The 21,856-nt window shown below is 48.4% G+C and overlaps 1 protein-coding gene across 15 annotated transcripts in view; it reads left to right on the top strand.

The window, feature by feature from the left end:
- Positions 1–21,856, top strand: part of KSR2 (kinase suppressor of ras 2) — a 442,470-nt gene that overhangs the window by 333,530 nt on the left and 87,084 nt on the right. For all 15 annotated transcript variants that reach the window (XR_007406266.1, XM_049102042.1, XM_049102049.1 and 12 more), the window contains 3 exons: positions 879–948; positions 4,015–4,098; positions 21,047–21,114. Coding sequence is in view for 14 of the 15 variants with exons in the window: in XM_049102042.1 (XP_048957999.1) it covers positions 879–948; positions 4,015–4,098; positions 21,047–21,114 (222 nt within the window). In the remaining variant the exon portion in view is untranslated. The remainder of the gene's footprint in view (positions 1–878; positions 949–4,014; positions 4,099–21,046; positions 21,115–21,856) is intronic.

Genomic DNA, 21,856 nt, shown 5'->3' with positions numbered 1-21,856 from the left:
AAGAAGAGGGGAGAGAGAAATTTATGCAGGCTCCACATCTGGCATGGAGCCTGACTCAGGGCTCGATCTCACAACTCTGAGATCATGACCTAAGCCAAAATCAAGAATTGGACAAATCAAGAATCTTGACCAACTGAGCCACCCACCCCTCCATCCACTTATTTTAATGAGTTTAGATGGTACATAGTTGGACATAGTTACTGACAATATACAGAGAGTGATATCAGATTTCTATATAGAGTGTGCTTTTAAAATAAATGTATTTAAACAAAGAGTTAACTAAAAATAGGAAGTAAATAATTTTATGGACTGTACGGGACACGACAAAACTGGGAAAGTGGTCCGTGCATGATTGGTGTCTGGAGTCTACCTCGTTAGAACTTTGCACACAAGGGCATATGCTCAAGGGGCTCTCAAAAATCTAGATTCACAGCTGCTATGCAGCCTCCAAGGTGTATGACCTTGTAGCAATGACTTCCTCTCTCCAAGCCTCAGTTTCATTGTCTGGAGGGTGGGGATGCTAACAAACCCTTTCTTTGGGGTTGTTTGGAGGATGTAATGAACTAAAGCATGTGAGTCACTTACCACATGCCAGGCACACATTAACCACTCCATAAATGGAAACAATGCTCATTTTTATGCCTTCCACAGCTGGCTTCTTTCAAGGCACTCCCTGGCTGCCCTGCCCAGGGGAACTTGCTTGAGTCCAAGGAACACATGTTAAATCAATGTTCCATTTAGCTTTGGTTTAGCAAGTGATGGTAGTGGTCACTGACGCTGGTGAGCCTCCCTCTTCCTTCCAGGGGGTTTGGCTGGAGCCTGCCCCATCCTCTGACCCTCTGTGTAATCGGCTCTTCTCCTCTCTTCTGTCCCTGCAGACACACTGTCCGTGCCGCGCTGGTCCCCGCAGATCCCTCGCAGAGACCTCGGCAACTCCATCAAGCACAGGTAGGCTGGATGCCTGTGGGCGCTGGTGCCCACCTCCGGCACAGTGAAGGCTGGCATCTCTGGCTGCCAGAGTGGGCAAAGGCTGGGCAGATATTTTGCTCTAGCTCCTGTGTCACCATGCCCCTCTCTCCTCTGCCAACTGAAACCTCATCATCAAGGCATCTTATTAACCTGGCCCTTATAAAATAAGCACATAATGGTTAAAAGCCAGGGCTTTGGAGTCTGACTGTCTTGTCTTCCAGTCCCAGCTAGCAAAGTGTTGCAACCTTGAGGAACCTTGAGGAAGTTACCTCTCTGAGGTTCAGTATTCTCATCAGATAATTCTGCCTACGTATGGGGTGTCATGAGGATCAAATGCGATAATATACATAATGTGCTAAGCAAAGGGCACAAAATAATCATTCAGTAAATGGTATCATTGTCAAGACAAACGCTTTACATCCTAATTTTGGGCCTCCCTACTTAGAAAGCAAGATTGCATACTGAACTCAGAGACGCTCGCTCTCTGCTGAACGGAGGTCAGCCCAGAGCTCCAGCCCTGATGGGTCTGTGGAAATAATCTCACCTGGGGTACACCTGTCCTTTCTGGAAGAAGACTTGTATCTACTAGACATCCCTTATAAGAAGTTCTTTAACTTTCCAGATTTAACTTTCTACATTTTATGTCATTATCTTCACAGCCTCCTCACAAACTTAGTGGGGTAAGTAGCACAGGTGTGGTCATGTCCAGGTGATAGGGAAACTGAGGCCCTGCACGATTTAAGTGACAGGCCTACAGTCTAACTGACCTCAGTCCTCTGTGTTCTTTGGACACTGCTGCTCAGAGTTTTCTTTGTACCGAGGCCTCTGGGAACTAGTGGACGGGGCTGTTCACTCATTCATGGATTCTTTGTGCTAGTATTCGCGGAGAATTTCTGTGCCTGGGCAGCAGCACGGCACAAGACGTAGGGCCTGTGCCCTTGGGGAGCTTGCGGTCCTGTGGAGGGTTAGGCGGCTAACAGCCCATGACAGTCCGTGGGATCGGGGCTGCAAGGCCGGGGACAGTATCAGGGGCAGACACATCGCCACAGGGTTGGGGGCTGGGGGGCGAGGCCCGAATGAGCACGCTCTCCCGGAATTGCACCTCGTCAACAGTTTTTGGAAGAAACATGTTGACAGGCTAGTTGTTAGGACTCAAATGAAGAATCAGTGGAGGAAGCAGTGAGAAACATGTGATAGACGCCTTGATGGTCAGCAGGGAGATGCAGGGAGATGCAGGGAGATGCAGGGAGATGCAGGGAGAAAGGCATCACAAAGAAGGGCCTTTTCTAACAGCTTCCCCACTGCCCTCCCTCAGTTCCCTACTTGAATCCATCCCACCTCGGGATTGGCCACACCCCTGGCTCAGCTCCTCCCCCAGGTTGGCCACACCCCTGGCTCGGCTCCACCCCTGGATTGAAGCTGCCCCCCTCCCCCCGCACCTTGCAGCGCCCCCCCCCCCACCTTCTGGCTCAGCCTCATCCCCCAGCTCTAGCAACCTACTGTTAGATCTGGTGTCACCTCAGATTCAAACACTGATTCCCAGGGGAAGGATGATGATCTTGGGCATCAGGAATGTCTTCTTAGAGGAGCCGGGACTTGGAATGCCCTGTTACTCTTTAGTCTCACCCTGTTTCTCCCCAGGGCTCCATGCCAGAAGGGGGAAACCTAGACTCACCCAGTCTTGGTAAAGAAATTAAAATCCCATTCCATCTGTTGTCCTCAGAGTCCCCTCAGCCAGAGCTCAGGAGAGAGCGCTGATCCCAGAGATAGGAGACGACTGGAAAGGAAAGAGAACGCAGCACTACGAGGCTCACGCTGCCTGCCCTCCATCCCCACGCTGCTGGCTGGGGGGTGAACACAAGCCTATTCTGTTCATTCCTAAGGGCTGCCAAATCCCACAAGGTAGACCCTGCCAAAATTGCTGGCCCCGTGGAAGGGGCAGAAAAAGTCTGGACCACCCCCCAGTCCAGGACTGGAGGGGGTTTCCTTAGCCACAAGAGTCTCTGTTCTGAATATTGCTATTTGGCTTTGGTATGCAGGTTTGGGCTGCAGCTCATTCCACTTGGAGGGTGACTGACCCAAATCAAGCAAGTTGGTAGAGCACAGGGATGCAAACTTGCCCTCGAAATTCTCAAGCACCAACTTACATAATCACTTCTGATTTTCATTTTGACACTCGGAGGCAGTCGAGATTAGATACAACTCCAGCTGAAGGTGGCAAAAATTGAAAATGAAAATTAACTCTGACCCGGCAACCTTCAATACTTTTCTGTGGCCTGGCCCCGCTGCCGCCTGGTATCTCTTGGGGGAAGAAAGCACCCCAGCAGCTGCAGGATCCCCGGGAGTTAATCTAAGGCACCTCTGTTCCTGTGGGTGCCTGGTTCCTAGCTGTGTATCGGAGGCCTCTGAACTGCCTTATGTTTGCAGCAAGTGGTGCTGGTGGCAGAGGAGGATGAGCTCACGATCTGCAAGGGCTTTCACTTTCGGGACTCTGCTTCTCCGGTTTGCAGCCTGAGATCTTCTGGGGGAGGTCCTTGTCAAAGCTCCCCAGGTGATGTGCTGGGCAGTGAGGGGCGATGGGTCTCCTGGACTCTTGAGAGGCTCCACCTTGCTTGTGGTTCTCTGAGGACATTCTAGCTCCATCCATCACTCTGTCCCAGAACTGAACTTGGCCTATAGCCAGCCACCAGGCAAGACTTGCTGAACTAATGAAGGACTGTCACAAACGTCCAGGTAACAATATAGTCACAACCCCACTGGGTGAGTGCTGAGTATGCACCAGGCACTGTGTGAGGCTCTTGACATACCTGGCCCATTGGTCCTCCCAGCAACCTCCCATGATAGAGGTTGGCTATCATCTTCACTTTACAGATAGGGAGACTGAGGCTCGAGTGGTCTAAACAAATTGATGAAGTCACCCATCTCAGAAGCAGCGTGACTAGAATCCAGGGCCTGTGTGCTTACCCTTTAAGCAGCTCATCCTTCCAGAGAGCAGCTCGGTCACCACCACCTTGCCCTTGAATGTTTTCTATCTCTTTTCCACAGGTTTTCCACCAAGTACTGGATGTCTCAGACATGCACAGTCTGTGGGAAAGGAATGCTTTTTGGCCTCAAGTGTAAAAATTGCAAGTAAGTGGCTGTACCTGGAAGCATGTTTTCACAGTACCTGGTGTCAGCGAGAGCCATGCTGGGCTTTGAAATAGTTTACCAGAGTTTGGTGTCTTGGCTTTCAGGAGGATCGCTTGCTCCATTTTTCAGAACTGTGTCTTGAGTGAACCTCTACCCTTGGCCATGGGGTCAAGGAGAATAATTCCGAATAAGAACCAGAGCTGATGGAAGGTGCTGGAAATAACACTGTCTGCTGATGCCCAGTCGATGTTCCTAGCATCTAAGATTAGGGGTTGACACACTTTTTGTCTAATTGACCAAGATAGTGAATACTTTAGGCTTTGTGGAGCTGAGGATCTCTGTTACAACTACTCAACTCTGCCAAGTGACCATAAAGCAACCAAAGACAATATATAAACAAATGGGTGTGACAAATTTCTTTATTCCAAAAGCATCTTATTTGCAAAAATATGCTGCGGGCTGGCTTTGGCTCCTCAGCGATAGTTTGCCAATTCCTGAGTGAGAGTTTGTGAAGTCGTTTCCCCTCTGAGGGGGTATTTGATTCTCCCCATCTTACAGATGTGAAAGCTGAGTCTCGGCAAGGATCAGCCACCTGCCCGAGGTCACAGCCCTGACCCCTAACTCCTCTCCCTTCCGTAGCAGCATGTTGGCCTCCAGTTCTGGTTTAGAAGTCTCGACCACACAAACCTCCCCCACTTCCACCCCCCGTGCCAGGTCATGGCTGGCAAAAGGCAGGGCGGTAGGAGAGAAAATTGTGATGTCCAACGTGGGCTCTGGAGTCAGAATAAAATGGGTTCATACCCTGGCTCTGTTCCTTTCTGGCTGTGACCTAGGGCAAGTCACCTCACATTTCTGTTCTGCATTTTTTGTTTTATCTGCACGAAAGGAATTATCATCATCCCTGGTGGATGTGGTAGTAAGCACCCAGTAAATCAGTACTCCAGGACACAGCACGGTGCCAGGCACAGAGTTCTGGCCTCTGTCGGAGGTCTCGAATGCCTTTCTGCCTGGCCTCGCTCTCTCCTTCCATAAACATGTGTGAAATATCTCTCTAGTCCAAATCCTATAAGATTGTCAATAACATTTAACTATTTCTAAGGGTGACAAATGGAAATGCCTCTGTCTGCTTTATAGGAGCCATTTAGTTTAAAAGAATGTAGGAATTGTTCTTTCCTTGTCCAGCCTAGGCTGGCAAACTCCTGTTTGGGCTCCTTCCAGCCTCCCCACGTCCCTGCCCCTTGATGGAGGGGAAACAGCAGCGGTGGCAGGCACCCACTCCCCCTCACCCCCAGCCTGGGTGTCTCACCTGAGGCATGGAGGTGAGGCTGAGCTCCCTTCCCTCCTGGAGTCACGGAGGATTCATTAGTTCCAACCCTAAAGAGCCATAGGCTCCCAGGCAGAAGAGGAGGTGGGGAAAAATGACCAAGCATTACTGTTTAGAGACCGGCATCCCCACCTTGGTCTCCCACTGACCCTGGCTCTCAGGTGAGCCCTCAGCATGGTGATCCCTGGTCTTTCTGACTCGGAGAGGCACGAGGCCGGGTCCTCCGGTCCACCTTGAGGGCTGTCTGATAGCCCCCCACCACCACCAGCGGCTCTGGGGGCCTGCCTCGTCCACGTGTAGTCACACCGTGTTCTGAGAAGCTGCAGCTCTCACATCCTCACACCTGCCGAGTGGAGGCTTTGAAGTCAGGTAATTAGGTGACAGGGACGCAGCCAGGAGTCAGTGAGGCTGAACACCTTCTGAGCCGTTTTAATTTTCAGCCCTAGAGGCAGAACTCATGAGGCGGCCTTTGCTCCTGCTCTCTGTTCTAGAAGTAATGAACAAAGACTCAGACCCTGCCAGGGGTTGGGGGAGGAGGCTGGGAAAGGGATGGGGACCGGGGCGAGAAACGCAGGCTTCGGAAGCAGCCAGAACCCAGTGTGAGGCCCAGCTCCACTGCTGCATTCTCTGTATGAGCTTGAGCCAGTGACTTCTCAGTCATCTCGGCACTCAGTTTTCTGATCTGCAAAGTGGGTGTGATGCTGGCATCCTCCACAGGACCGTTGGAAGGAGCCGGTGAAATGTTCTTGCCCCAGATGACAATGTTCTGCCAAAGAACATTCTTCCTCACTCCATCTGGCACAGAAATGGCTCCTGGTGTGTAAGAAGCAGAATTCAAGCCATGGTTGGATTGCACTGTTGATCTCACCAGCTTGCTCAGCTGGTAGAGAAGCTGCCAGAACAGTGAAAGCGGAGTCTGTATTGCTCTGAAGGTCCGGCATGCTTCCGGTTTTTTGACACTCGTGTGACTACAATTTTGTGTTTTTGTAGCTACAACCGAGCTTAGAGTTTTCTCCGGGACATAATGAGCGTGCTTTACTGCTATCACCAGCTGAAGTGTGGATTCACTCTTCCATGAACCAGATCCTGCATTTTTTACATGAATTATGCCTTTTACTTTTACTTTTTTAAGGATTTTATTTATTTACTTGAGAGAGAGAGCAAGCGAGAGAGGGAGCACAAGCATGGGGAGGGGCAGAGGCAGAGGGAGAAGCAGAGTCTCCACTGAGCAGGGAGCCTGGATGTAGGGCTCGATCCCAGGACTGCAGGGTTGTGACCTGAGCCAAAGGCAGACGCTTAACCGACTGAGCCACCAGGGACCCCTGAACTGTCTTTTATATGTGTTTTCAATCATTGGCAAGATTTTGGACATACTAATGGGCTGGCAGGTGGGTGGGGGACAGAAATAGGTAACACACAGAGGCCATTGTCAAGGAGCTTAGGGGAAGGCACACAGAGAGAGAATGAATTTCGGTGGAACCGAAGCGCTTGCATGAAGAGCCGTGACAGTAACATTGCAGAGAGGTGGTACCAAGAGTGCGGAGGCAGCTTTTCAAAAAAAAAAAAATGGGCAGAACGGTTTGTTCATTTACTCGGCTGTGTATTGAGCACCGACTCTGTGCCAGGCACTGTTCTGGGCAGAAGCGAAATCACAGTGACTAACCCACACAAAGCCCCTGCCCTCATGGAACTCACAGGCCAGGGTTGGGGAGCGACAGGAAACCAACCAGTGAAATAGAGCATCTGTTCAGGGGATGCTAAGTGCTAAACAAAAGAACAAAGCAGGGAAGGGAGAGAGGAAGGGCCAGGGCAAGGGCTAAGATTTTAATTAAAGGGCTCGGGGAAGTTCTCATGCTTGAATGGGAATTTAGGAAAAGTAGTGGTCTGTGACACAGGTCATTTCCTGTCGTCCCAAAGCATCCCAGAGGCATGAGTTTGAATTTGAATCTGCCCTAAAGGCAATGGCTTTTTTTTTTTTTTTTTTTAAACCTAGAGCATTGCTGGTTCTGTTAATGCCAGAAACTCCCTGGGTGAAAAGGATTGGCTTGAACCCATGGACTCCACGTGTGGTCCCCTAAACCAGCAGCATCAGCTTCACTTGGGAGCTGGTTAGAAATGTAGATTCTCAGACCCTGCCCACACCTGCTGTATCAGAATCTGCATTTTAAGATTGTCCTGGTGATTTTTGTACACAGTAAGGTTTGAGGAGCATTTCTCTGAGTGATCTCCAAATTCCCCTTTAGAGCTGATTTTCTTTCTCTAGATCAGGGGTCTCAAACTCGAATATGCATCAGAATCCCCTGGAAGGTTTGTTAACACACAGATTCCTGGGCCTGCCCTGGAGTCCCTCATGCAGCAGGTTTGGGGTGGAGCCCGGAATTTGTTGGCTGGTAAGTTACCTGGTGACGCTGATGCTACTGGTCGTGGCATCACATTTTGAGAACCACTGCTCTACATAAAAGTAGTAATTTGACAAAATCAAACTTTATTTTCCAGCCTGACATTTCAGCATGTGTGGTTTGTTTTTTGGATTTTTTGTTGTTTTGTTTGTTTGTTTGTTTGTTTGTTTTTTATTGGTTTTTATTTTTAGATTTTTTGTTTGGTTTTGGTTTTGTTTTTTTATAGAGTGGTCAATCTTTGCTAACTATTTTTTAGGCTTTTATATTATTACATCTCTTGGCCTCCTGTAAACTTGAGTCTTGTTCAGCATTATCTCTCCAGTACATTCATCTAGTAAATATTTGTGTGATAAATCAAAAAGATAAGGCATGATTGGAACCCAGAATTGTAGGTCAGACACACACACACACACACACACACACACCCCTGCATTTGAATCCTGACTCTGCCACTAACAGCTGTGTGACCACTTCTGAACACCATTTCTTCTTCTGTCAAAAGAGAAAAAAAATATCTACTCCACTAGATTGTTAAAAAACAAAAAACCAAAACCAAAACCACATACAAACAAATAAAAAAACCCTAAGTGAGGTAAAATAAGGTAAAATGCTCAGCCCAGTACCTGGCACATTATGAGGACATCATACACGAAAGCTAATATTGTTACTAACTTTATGGATTAATTTTGGGGTACCCCCCCCAGGAAGCCAGAATACTCACAAACGTCTAACCCCCTTTCCTCCTGCTTCGTCTTAATGGCCACTTCCTCCGGAATTATCATCAGCTGTCTTGTTGGCGTTCTGAATAGAGAGATTAGTGAACTAATAGGAAATTATGCTCAGAAAGCAATTTGCAGTTATCTAAATTGAGGACTTTTCATCTAATAGGTTCATGAGCGCGGAATGGAGTTTCGTTCTAAGTGGTCGGATGTCAGCACAATCCACGTATTGTCTGATGACTGTGGATTCAGCTGCAGGAGGATGCTGATGGATTTCCCAGCTCTTAAGCATGTGTTATCTGCATCTTTCCTCCTTCTTGGGGTCTTTCCACAGGTTTCTGCAAAGCTGAGGTTTGGGTCCCTGGAAACCTGTCCACTCCTATTTTAAGATTTTATTTATTCATTCATGAGAGAGAGAGAGAGAGAGAGAGAGGCAGAGACACAGGCAGAAGGAGAAGCAGACTCCACGGAGGGAGCCTGACGCGAGACTCAATCCCGGGTCTCCAGGATCACGCCCTGGGCTGAAGGCAGCACTAAACCTCTGAGCCACCCGGGCTGCCCCCTATCTGCATTTCTTGCAGGAAAGTTGCACGGTGGTAAATTCGGGTGGCTTATGCTCTAGGAAACAAGAGTTTGAACCAAAGTCCCCCCCCACCCCCTTTTTTAAACTGCAGGGACTGGGTGTGGAAGGGAGGGAATGTCTTTCAAAACTGCCAGTGGGGAAGCATCTGAATTGTTGGTCTCTCATGCATCCCCCTCCACCCACTCTCTTTTTAGAGTGTGCTGTGGTTCTGGTCAGGTCAGCATCCCCCTGGCTGAGTGTCTGCCCTGGGGGAGGTTCTGTGCTACCTCTTGGGGTGTGAGGGTGAGAGAGTCACAGTTGCTGTCCTCCAGATATTCAAAGTCACTGCCAGTGATGTAAAGCTTAAACTTGTCCTGTCTGAGCCCCTCCCAAGACTTCCTGGCCCAGTCACTGGGGATAGGGCCTAGAAACTCGCATTTTTAAGAAACCTCCCAGAGCTTCGGATTTGCACTGAAGCATAAATAAGGAGCATGGATCTGGAAGGAGAGATGAACCAGGTAAGTAATTATTACTGTAGGGGGAAGTGCCCAGGCTGCCTCTGGCTGGGAGAGATGCACATCAGGGGAGGCTGTCCCGGAGGCCTCTGAAGTCTTGAGGGAGGAGTGGGAATTAGCTCAGTGGAGCAGAGGAAAGGATGTTCTGGGTGAGGACAGGGCATGGGCAAAGCTTGGGTCAGGACTTAGAGGGACTTGAGGATATTTTGCCATTGTTGGTACCAGGCAGGGCCTGGGATCCGGAGAACACCAGTTCTGCTTTGCAGCCACAGTACCAAGCCCTGCCGCTCTGACTTGTGGCTCCAGGCTTGGGTAGGGACCACTCACTCCCATCCAGCCCCATTCCTTGGACTCTGGAGCTGTCATCTTGCTAGAGGGAGTCGCTTGCCAAGGATAAGGCCTTGGGGAGGACAGTGTTGGTCAGGGTGGCCTTTTCTCCTGGCAGTAGAGTGGGAGGCAGAAGCCAGGAGTCTTGATGTTCTTCAGGTCACTTGCTCTTACAGCCTGAGATGGGAAGGGTTTGAGTGTCTGAATGCCTTGCAGATGCTAAGACTCATTTTTCTCTAAAACCAAGGAGGAGGACTTACTCCTCCACTTTGAAGACAGGATGATGAAGTTAGTGGCCACAGAGCACAGCCTTCCCCCATCCATATATGTCTTGATGTCCTGCTTATATTCCCAAGTGACCTCATTTACCAGTTGCTGTGGGCACCGCTGCCAACAGCCTGTACCTGAGACCTCCCCTGGAGGTTTGCCCTTGGGTGATTGCAGCTGCCTTGCCCCTATGTGCCTGGAGGAAGCCTTCCCCTCTCCTCCCCCACTAGCTCAGAGTCAGGCACTAACTGGGGTAGGAGTACAGAAGGCCAGCTTGCTTGCTCAGGGCAGATGCCCTCAGTGGTGCAGTTCACAGTCCAGAGCCTTGGAGGGATCAGACTGAGACTTGTCACCTGAAGCCACATCTTTGCTTAGCTTCTCCATCTCCTATCCTGCTCCCCACACAATGGAGTTCTCTTGGAGAACTCCCTCCATATATCACTCACTAGAACATACATCTCAGGATCTGTTTCTGGGGAACCCAGCTCTGTGGCTTTATGCTAAAACAATAGCAGGATCCGGACCCTGGGGCCAGAGAGAGCTGAGTTTGGGTCCTGCCTGGCTTTGCCACTTCCCAGCTGTGTGATTCTGGGGAAGTTTCCAAACCTCTCTGAAGCAAAATGAGGCTGAGCCATTCATTTGATGTATTAAGACATATGAGTGCATCAGTCACATTAATGGCTCAGGGATTCCCTCAAATCAGAATCTTTAAATAAGTTGTTCAGCACTTATTTACTGTAGAAACTTATTTTCTGTTAATGCAAAGTAGGAAGAGAAACCTACTTGCTAAATCACCTCCATGGGTTGAAATGAGTTTGAAGTTCTGGAAAATTTAGCACCTTCCCTCCTTTTCTGTAATGCTTGTTCCCCATTCATCTTTTGGAATTTTCTGAATCATCTAGCTTCTTGGGAGACATGTTTAAGCATTTATACCAGGGTTTCTTGACTTTGGCACTATTGAAATTTGGGGCCAGATAATTCTTTGTCTAGGTGGCCATCCTGGGCATTGCAGGACCCCAGATGCCAGGAGCACCCTCAAAACGCATGCACACACACACACACTCCATCCCCAGTTGTGACAACCAAAACTACCTCCAGACATTGCCAGATCTTCCCAGGGGGCGCATGGTTGCCCTTGGTAGAGCACGGCTGGTTTATATAACAGATCAGTCATTGCCAACCAGTAGGACTGTGGTATACATTATTCAGTTCTAGAGTGCCAGCGTTAGGGTGCCATTACTAAAATATTCAACAGAGTGATCAAACATTTCAGTTTGCCTGAGACTTTCTGGTGTTTAGCGCTGAAAGTCCCACGTCCCAGGTGACCCATGTTGGTTGGGGTCAGATCTATGCACGTAGGAACGTTTCATACTCCACTTCTGTAGGAGTGAGGCCCATAAGTATTTACTTGGAAATGTAAAGAATGAGCTTGGAAAACTGAGTTAACCAGCACAAATTTTCCAGTTTATCCCAGTGCTTCCATGCCCTTTATACACATCCTGTCTCCTACCTTCAGTAGCCTGGCCACTGGACATGCTTGCACTTAGGTCATTTTTTTTTTTAAAGATTTTATTTATCCATTCATGAGACACAGAGAGAGAGAGAGAGAGAGAGAGAGAGAGAGAGGCAGAGACACAGGCAGAGGGAGAAGCAGGCTCCATGCAGAGGACCTGATGCGGGATTTGATCCCGGGACTCCAGGGTCACGCTCAGGGCCGAAGGTGGCGCTAAACCACAGAGCCACCCAGGGATCCCCCAGGACTTAGGTCTTTTTATGTAAGCTGTCACTTTAATAATTTTCATTTGAGTGAGCCTTGCACTCTTTTGTCCAGCTTTGCTCTATTGTTGGATCTTTTCCTTTGGATTTTCTGTGCTTCTTGGTTCCTTTCTTGCCCTATATATATTCTCCTCACCTGTGTTTCTGCATCAAAATGCAGTGTTTTATCTGAAAATTTCCTGGTTTTGTACAGTGACTCCAACCATAGGCGATGAGCTAGCTAGAGGTGTGAAGTAAGCCATGGTTGGTTTGAGCCAGTGGGTGCACTAATTTTCCCAACCCAGGAAAACCTGGAGAGATGATCAGCACTGGTGTCACAGCTGCTGCAAAGCTCCTGGAAGCTTCAGGAATTTGTATAACACACAGGATATTGGCAGGATATAATTATGAGCATGCATTTCAGGGATCACCAGCTTAAAGCCTGAACTACTTTTCCATTAATAGAAACATTTCTGTTTTTGCAACGATCATAATGGGAATATGTGGTACCTTATGTGAGTGTTGCTGGACATTTTGCCAAACACCTTTCATGCTTGATCTCATATAATCCTTGCAACAACTGTGGAAGGTAGGGTCTGTTCACCCCCATTTTACAGATGAGGAAATAGAGGCCTTCAGGAGTAAATCCCACATCTCCCAGCAGGTAGATCTGCTCAAACAACTGGTCTCTCTGATTCAAGATCTGAGACTCTTAACCACTTTACATGGGTAAAGGGCCAGCTACACAGTCCACCAGCAACAAATGCTAACCCTCACTCCGCTTCTCCTTGAATTAAACAGGCGGAATGGAAGATGAGGATCTGATCTCAACCTGCCCCTGGACCAGAGCAGTCATCTTTCCCTCCTCCTTCCCCCAGCCTACTACCCTGGCCCAATTTCTTGAATTGAGAGAGGGCAAACTGGTTTTTGTGTTTTGCTGAGTGCCTCCAGGCCCTGGGAGCCAAGAAGACTCTGTGGTCACTCTGTCCTCTCTTGCGGGGTACAAGGGGGACATCTCCAGCTAAGAAATGCACAGCTGTCCTGCAGTATATCCCCTTATGGAGAGAAGTGCCGAGTTTTCCTGATCATTGTTCATTATTTTGCTGGAACTTATTAACATATAACCATATGTTAACACATACAAATCATATGTTATATGTAAACACTCCCCACCGACCCTGTTTGTGTTGTTGGGTTGTTTTTTTCTCTTGAACCCAGACATGGGCCAAAGAGCTCAGCCTCACTGAGTTGTCAGCAGGGAGGGAAAGAAACGTTTGATATTTGATATCCTCCACTGACAGCATATGGGGGCATTTCTAGAAGCCTTGGCTCAAAGGAGAGACCACAGGGAAACCAAGATGAGACGAAACTGCTCAGTTGGGATATTCAATGAAACAAGTCCCATTGGAAAGGGGGCAATGATTTGGTTTAGTGATTTTGCAAGAAGCCTTGAGAAGTACTTAATGCAGTGACTTGGGAAAAAGAAAGCAGAGGCAGGAAGTCAGATAATGAATGAGGGATGCCTTTTAATTGTAGACATTTACTGCGGTGGGGGGGGGCCGCTTTCCAAAATGCTAATCTAGCCTTTGCCTCCTTGTTTAAAATCCTCCCTTGGTTCTCCCTTGCTCTCAGGGTAAATCCAGGCTCACGATGATACACCGCACTGTCTCTTGCTCAGCTGTCCCTTTGCCCGTCTCACTACCTCTCTCCTCACACCCAGAGCTCTACAGCTTCATTGAACTGTTGACCCCTGTGGCAGGCCACATGCCTACCAATCAATACAGCTTTGAAATGCTTTTTTTGCTCCTGCCCAGCTCTCTCTTGCACACATTAGCTAGCTCCTGTTTATCTTTCGGGCTCATCTCAGTCACCACTTCTTGCAGGAAGCCCTCCTGGACTTCCCACAGGTCTGAAGTGCCACCCCCTGCCCTTCACCATCGCTCTGTATAATGTAACCACGTTGTGTTGGCCTCCAAATCCTGCCTGTCTCTCTGACTGGACTTTAAACTAGATGAGGGTAGAGCTGTGTCTGTGTTGTTCACTCTTTGTACCTCCAGGGCTAACATGGTACTTGGCACACAGAAAGTGCTTAGTAAATATTTGTTGGTGGAATAGATCTCCAAAGGAACCTCCACAGGGAAAGTGGTTCTTGCCAACCCAAGGCCCCAGTAACCTAGTAGGGGATCCTTTCTAGGAGGCAACTCTGAGGCAGTGGGATGAGTGGAGAGATGTTCATGTTTGAAATAGAAAGAGATAGGTTCACATACCTGGAAGGTGGACTCCATGCTAGACGTTTGCAAGGGGGATGATTAAAGAAAGAATTCCTGCCCTGTTATTACACACACCCAGGACCTCACACAGCACCTGGCACAGAGGAGGAAGGCAATCCTGTTTTGAGGTGTGTAAATGAACGAGTGACCCTCACTCTGCCCTTTACTGTCTTTATGATTGGACCACTTACCAAGCCTCAGTCTTCTTGACTTTGAAATGGGTGTGATGGTATCCACCCTTCATGGCGTTGCTGTTCAGAACAACCAGGTTATGTAAGAGCACCTGGCCCAAAGGTAGTGTTTCTTTAACATTTCCTCCATCAGATGTTGGGAACCAGGGTTTCAAAACACACCATGTGCACCCGGAGTGGAAAGGCTATGCCCTGCTCAGATGGGTTGCAAAGCAAGCTGGTGTGGATGAGAGAAAGGCAGGCTTAGAGAGTTGGGCTGCTTGGAGCCAGCTTCTTGTAAATTGATCACAGTAGCTCAATGAACCACTTGAAATGGGCGGGACTGTGTTCACCAGCAAGAATCATGCCCACCTCTTTTCCAGGAAGGCTAGTGTTCTGATCCTTGTGCCATACCAGGCTCTGGGCTCGCATCTGCCCCATGGGGCTGCTGGGGGTCATGACAGATCCATTAGGGAGATAGCAGAGCTGCTTAGGAAGGTGCCATGTGTCCCCCCACAGTTCCCAGGCAAGGTCCATGCAAGTTTGCTGTGCTTCTGGCCCAACACCTGTCCTGCTCTCACGCTGGAGGTCGTGAGAAGGGAATGCAGACAGGAACACTCCTGCATTTCACAAACTTCAAGAGATACCATTTGTAAGAAATAGGAATCATTTCAAGAAGCCTTTAGATAGAGACTATTTGCTCCCATACACCAGTGGTGTGGGATGGCTTTCCCTTCTGCCCTTCCTTCCTTTTCTGTCCCTCCTTGTCCGTAGTGTTTATTCAGCATTTTTACACACCAGCCACCAGGCCAGGCACTGAAGGGGGGTGGGCGTAGGAACAGGATTTACAAAAATGAAGAAGACCCAGATCATGCCCCCAAGATGAACTCATTTATTTAATTTTCAGATGGAGAGGATGTCTCATTTAGCTAGCAGCTCCTTTGGGGAACGAGATAGTCCATGTAAGCAACTTTTCTCAATAACTGAAGCTTATCCTCTTAGCTTTGAAAGTTAAAAAAAAAAAAATGAACCCCCTTTGATGAAAAGTTTTTAAATATGTCCTTTCCAAGGTTCCAGGCTACATGAGGTTTGCATGCATTCTCTTTGTCCGCTCAAGTGGGTTTTAGCCCTGCCTGCACAAATGTTGACCTGTTTGCTGTCTGAATGGACCCTACTTGGGCATTTTCTTGTTAGATCCTCATCACAGTTTTGGAGATGAGGAACATGTTGCTTAGAGAGGCAGATGGATGTCCCCTTGGTGTGGGAAGAAGAGAACTGGGATTCAGGCTCAGGTTAGCTTGACTCAGAAGCCCAAGCTTCTCACCATTTCTAGAACCACATCCGACCTTGTCCTGGTGCCTGGCATTGTTCCGAGCCACCACATTAATTCACGGTGCTCCTCTTGGCCACATTTGATGGGGAGCTTTGTCCTGGGAAGTCAGCTGTGTCCTCCCCAACCCCTCTCTTTCCTCTGCATGGAACGGAGCATCTGGAAAACCAAATTCATTGAGGACCAAGTGCTGAGGACACACGAGGGACAAGGAGCAGAGGGCTTGGTCTTGGTGTGAGAGCTTGGGACAGGCCACATTGGATTTTGAACCTCTTTTAACCATCATGGTGTCCTGATTGGACTCCCTTCTTTCTAAAGACCTCAAAACAAGGATTTGAGGGTGAATGGTTTGTTTGAGAGGTGATCCAGGTCACACCAGCAGGGGAGCAGGGGAGCAGGGGAGCAAGGCAGGGAATAGAGAACAGCCAGTACTGAGCACCTCGTAGGGGAGGTAAGGGCTCTAGGCTGCTGGGGTCCAATCCCATGTCTACACACCTCTGAGTTGTCCCACCCAAGGGAGAAGGGACTGGGATTGTCCCCAACCAGCTCCCACCCATGGGTGTTTCAAAGCTCTAGGCATTGTAGCCAGCCCACATTTCAGCAAGAGGAAGGATCTCAGGGGCTGAGAGGAAAGCTATTGCACAAACTTGGAACAGTAACAACCTACCCTGATAAACTTGCTACTTCAAGTAATTGTCCTCAGCACCCTGCTCATGTCATATCATTAGGGTTCTCTGCAACTGCAGATACTACATTTCTCTATAACTATAGATACTATGATTTCCACATTTTACAGATAAAGAAACTGTAGCTCGGAGCAGATCAGCAACTTCCCCAAATTGTCACAGCCAAGTAGGCTGTGAACCCAGATTCCTTCTCCGTACTCTCCTGACCCCATTTTCCTTTTGGAGGAGAGGTGCTGGATTCCAGCAAATCTGGGTTTCTAGATATCTCTCATTTGGGAAGTAGAAGGTGTCCTCCTCATGTAGCACTTCTGGAATACTGGCATGTGCTTGCTGAGAACTCACATTCCCAGCACAGACCGAATCAGAACCTTGGAAGGTGAGCCTGGGGGATCTGATGGGGAAGCAGGTGGTCGATCTTTGCAGTGTGTGGTGCGAGCTTTCTTTTCTATGGGCAGTGAAAGAAAAAGTCTAATTTGAGTGGAATCCTGTGTGTTTCCTGCTGGAAAAACGATTCTTCGTAAGTGTGTCTGCATCGTGCGAAAGCCTCCTCTCCATCCCTCTTCCCCTCCCCTCCAGGGTCTGTGTAATTTCAGCCCTGGGCTAATCCTGCCAACTCAATTAGCAGATCCTGGACACGCGGGCGCTAGTTCTTGACGGATGAGCCTCTGTGCAAAGGGTTAAGTGTCTTAGTGTGAAAGCCAGTTCTCTGGGCTTTTCTCCGTGAGCAGTGGCTGTGCCTCTGTCCCCAGTGCTGCCCTTTGAAGTGCTGGCTGGAAGGACAAGTGTTTCATCTCCCACCCTTTGGCCAGAGATGAAGGAAGGCTTTTCCCTAAGTGCAAAAGACAAGCAACAAGGGACACTAGAGAGGAAAATGCCAGGGGGAGGCAGGAGATGACCGAGGTCATAGGAGAGGCCACACCTGCCCCGACCTGGTTCGGGCATGGTCCAGAGGTTGTGTGAAATTGCCTGTCCCTGCTTGAGAATGCTGCCCACGAGAGCGAACAGGCTTCCTCACATCTGCACGTCACCATTCCAGCTGGGCTTGTTTGGGAAGACTCGTAGGCGGGAGAGGCAGAAAGGAAACATTTCTTTCTGGAAGCTTCCAGGGTGGAATCAAGCCATTTCAAACAAGAATGAGTGCAGAAACTTCTTGGTTCCTTCTCAGTTTGACATCAGCAGATTCCCCAACTCAGGGCTTCCCAAACATCAGTCTGACCTGTCACAGTTGTCACAAGCCTCCAGTGGCTTCTTAGGGTGTGCACGATCAAATACAGGCTCCTTGCCAGGGTTGCCGGGGCCCTGTCCGTGCCTCCTCCCCTCCCTTGTGTCTTTATTCACTCTTTACCCTCTGACCCCTGAATCCACCAAGCTCGTTCCTGTCCCCAAACTTTTGCACTGGCTGGAAGCCCTTCCCTTCTCACTCTCCTACTCTCCATCCTGTTTCCCTTATGATTTTTTTCCCTCCAATTTGCCACACCTGCAATGATCTGATCTTTGTTTAGGTGTGTTTTATCCCTCCCCATAAAGATAGCGGCTTTGTCTGCCCTGTCCCTTGCCTGTGTGTCCCCAGGACCTGGAGCCCAGTAGGTGCAATTAAGTATTTGCAGAATGAGAGGCTGGTTGTTCATCCAGCAGAGCTTCCTGTTAGGGTTTGGATGCAATACCCATGACCTCCCTGGGGGCTAGGACCTTCCCTGTAGGTCTGAGAGTCTGGGAGCTTTAGAAATGAAAAAGACAGAGATGCCTGGGTAGCTCAGTCAGTTGAGCGTCTACCTACACTCAGGTCATGAGCCCAGGGTCCAGAGATCAAGCCCCTACATCAAGCCCCTGCATCAGGCTCCCTCCTCAGTGGGGAGTCTGCTTCTCCCCCTCCCCCACCTTTTGCTGCCCCTGTTCCTGCTCTCCTCTCTCTCTCAAATAAAATCTTAGAAAAAAGAAAAAGACAAATCGACAGTAAGGTTGGACTTTTACTATCCTTGTGGAGTCAGGCTGCTGTAGGGGGAAGAGCAAGATGACATCTTCGGCTTATCTCAAAGGAGGCCCTTTTGATTTTGCTGGTTACAGATCCCAGGAAGCTTCCTGTTTATGGAGGTTTTGGAGGCATTTGCATGCTGGTTAGAGCTGGGCTTGGCATCTCTCTCTCTTCCTGGCTATTTGACCTTTGGCAAGTTATCCAAATTTGCTGAGCCTCAGTTTTTCACTCTGTAAAATGGGGATAATGATAGTTGCTGCTTTTTAGGATTGTTACAAGGATGATATAAATTGTGTAAAGCCCTGGGGGCATTGCCTGGTATTTCACAAGCACTGGGCAAATGATAGCTCTTCTTCTTCTCTGAGTCACAGCATCTTTGTGACATTCGTGACCGATAGTACCCCCTAATGTTTTTCAACCACCTTAGGCTTTTGAGTGCCAAGCGCTGCCCCCTCTTTCTGACAGTTACAAATTATGTAAGCCAACTTGTCCCAGTCTAGTTCAATCATTCACACACCACCCTGTCGTGATTTTGTTATATTTGTGTAGCAGTCTCATTTTTATTTATTTACCATTTATGGCCTTTTTAGCTTACATAAATTTATTTAAAGATGAAAATGCATTTTATGACCATGAGTGGAAAATCCATTAATATAAGGCAACCAGGGGGAAAAAAAGACATCAAGTGGAAAAATAAATTTAAATTTTCTGTTGATACTGTCACCCATCTGAATCTAGGACTGTGGTTAGCATGTGGTAGAGAAATGTAAAGATGTGTTAGCAGCAGAAACCTTCTCCCGGCTGCAGTCAAAGTGAAGGGGATTTGGAGACTGGCTAATAATGTTTTTGCCATATGATTCATGCTAGCACTGTTCCATGCTGCCCACGTCCCTCCTTGATGCCCCTCTGCACTCCTGGGGGTCTCACGTCTAATTTTTCCACCGTGGAGAGGAATCCAGTGAGTACCCAGTTAGGGCCACAAAAGACTGAAGACAAGAAAAATTGGAGAAACGTGCATAGGCTTTCCAAAACAATCAACTAGACCAATGGTTCTCACACCTCAGCATGTATCAGACTCAGGTGGAGGACTTATTAAAACAGGTTACTGCATTTCAGCTTCAAGTCTTGGATTCATCACATCTGGGGTGGGGGCCCAGGAGTTGCATTCCTGGAAAGTCCCCAGACCACCAGTGCTGATGTTGCTGGTCCTGGGGCTCCACTTTGAGAACTACTGAGCTAGATGAGTGAAAGTTGAGTCTATGACTGGGTGTTCGGATCATTCTGTTAGAGAGAACTATCAGATTTCTAGAGGGCAAGAAGGTGAGAGCAAATCTCAAGCTCCCACCTCTCTGTAGAGAGTTTTTAAATATGAAACCTCTAAGCAGGCTGAAGGTGCCTTCTGGCAGAGATGCTGGCTGCTGCAAGTTAGGCTGGTGTGCACAAAAATTGTAAGGGAATTCAAAGGGATGCAGGCACCGATAGCATATGCCACAGTGTGTATTCCTCCTACTGACAAAAACTCTAAAGACAAAGCCAGATCACAATTAGTTGGGGTTTTTATTATCCTTTGGAAGCCTGGCAACTCTTTAGGGAAGAGCAAGGTGGCATTGTCTCAAAGGAGGACATTGTGACTCTAAACTCTTCCTACCTCTAAAACGGAATACCTGTCACTAATCTCATCCTAAATGGAAGCCTTGGTTAGCTGGTTCCTGTTGCTTGAGCCTTTCAGAAAAAGGAGAGACCACCATTGGCACCACTCACCCATGTTTTCTGCCAGGAAAGCTCAGTTAATCTGTGTTTCCATCTGTAAAATGGGAATGATAATAGTATCCATTGTGTAAGGCTATTGTACAGATCCAATAACATAGTATATGTAATACGTTTAGTTCAATGGCTGGCAGATGAGTCTATAAGTAAACAGTGGATGATTATTAGGATTGGATGATTAAAAAAAAAAGACTGGATGAGGGCGTGGGTGGCTCAGTTGGTTAAGCACCCAGCTCTTCATTTCGGCACAGGTCATGATTTCAGGGGTATAAGGTTGAGCCCTGTGTTGGGCTCCAAGCTGGGCCTGGAACCTGCTTAAGATTCTCTCTCTCTCTCCCTCTGTCCCTCACCCCACCCCCCTGCTCTCAGCTCTCTCTCTCTCTCTCTCTCTAAAACAAAAAAGGAAAACAAAATACAGACTGAAAGGGGAAAATATCTTTCAAAGCATAAAACCTAAGTGGACACTGCTGGTAAAAGAGTTGCTATACATCTTGGACCACTTGGGTCTGACCTGTGAGAATGGAATGACAATAGACTTTCTCCAGAGTTAATTTCCTAGGTGCCAAGGAGGTGTTTTAGCTACCCCATTTCATCTCCACAGCTTCCAGAGCTTTCTGAACCACCAGGGCATCCCATCCATGCATCCATCCATCCACCCACCCACCCACCCATCCCTCCACTCACCTGTCCATTCTTCCATCCCTCTATCCATCCACCGACCTATCCATCTATCCACCCACTCATTCCTCCACTCATCCATCCACCCACCCACCCATCCACCCACCCACCCATCCATCCACTCATCCATCCATCCATCCATCCATCCATCCATCCATCCATCCATCCATTCATCCTTCCTTCCTTCCTTCTTGGTCTTTCCCGCAGGTTAAAGTGCCACAACAAATGCACCAAAGAAGCCCCTCCCTGTCATCTCCTGATCATCCACCGAGGAGGTAAGTATTTAACACTTGCTGCCCTAGGGGTAAGTAGGGTGGAGCAGGGGCTCCCCCTCTGATATAGCTGTCCCATCCAGGCCATTTCTGGGTACCTCTTAATCCCCTGATACTTGCCTAATTGTTTTCCCTTTGACACTCTTCTTCCTGACTTCTGTCTCCTTCCTCCATCTCCTGACCCCATTCTCCCTATTCCTTGCCCCTCTGCTGGTCTCACTGATACTTTAGCCCCCAGACTCGTCTCCCCCTTCCTAAGTCTTTTACTCTCATTCTTGTCTACTCTCCTAATTTCCACTCTCCTCTCTTTCCCCCAATCTCATTGCTGTTACTTCACATTTAAAAAGAGTCCTGGCTGAGTGTTCCCCATGATGGGCTCATCAGACTCAATCACCGGGCCTTGTGGAGGTGGGCATGGGGAGGAGTCGGGCTTGGGTCTGTGAGTTTGGGCCATCTGTGTTCTGTCCCTGGGGGCTCTGGGAGTGTCAGGGCCAAACTGTCCAAGCAGGGAACTAACACTACCCTTGGGAGACTCAAGGACTCAATGGGAAGCCTTTCTTCATGAAACCTGGCAGTTCAGCTTTCAAAATAGTTCCCCTGACTCTTGTCTCATGGGGTGTTTATCTCTGACCTTATTGTCTACATTGCAATTCATTTACCACAGGACTCTCAAGGCCTGTGCTCTTTAATACAGTAGCTGCTAGCCACATCTGACTATTTAAACTTAGCTTGATTTAAATGAAAT

This window comes from Canis lupus, chromosome 26, assembly GCF_003254725.2.
Source record: "Canis lupus dingo isolate Sandy chromosome 26, ASM325472v2, whole genome shotgun sequence".
Lineage (NCBI taxonomy): Eukaryota > Metazoa > Chordata > Mammalia > Carnivora > Canidae > Canis > Canis lupus.
The sequence above is the reverse complement of the archived record's forward strand: the minus strand, read 5'-3'. Positions and strand labels throughout refer to the sequence as shown.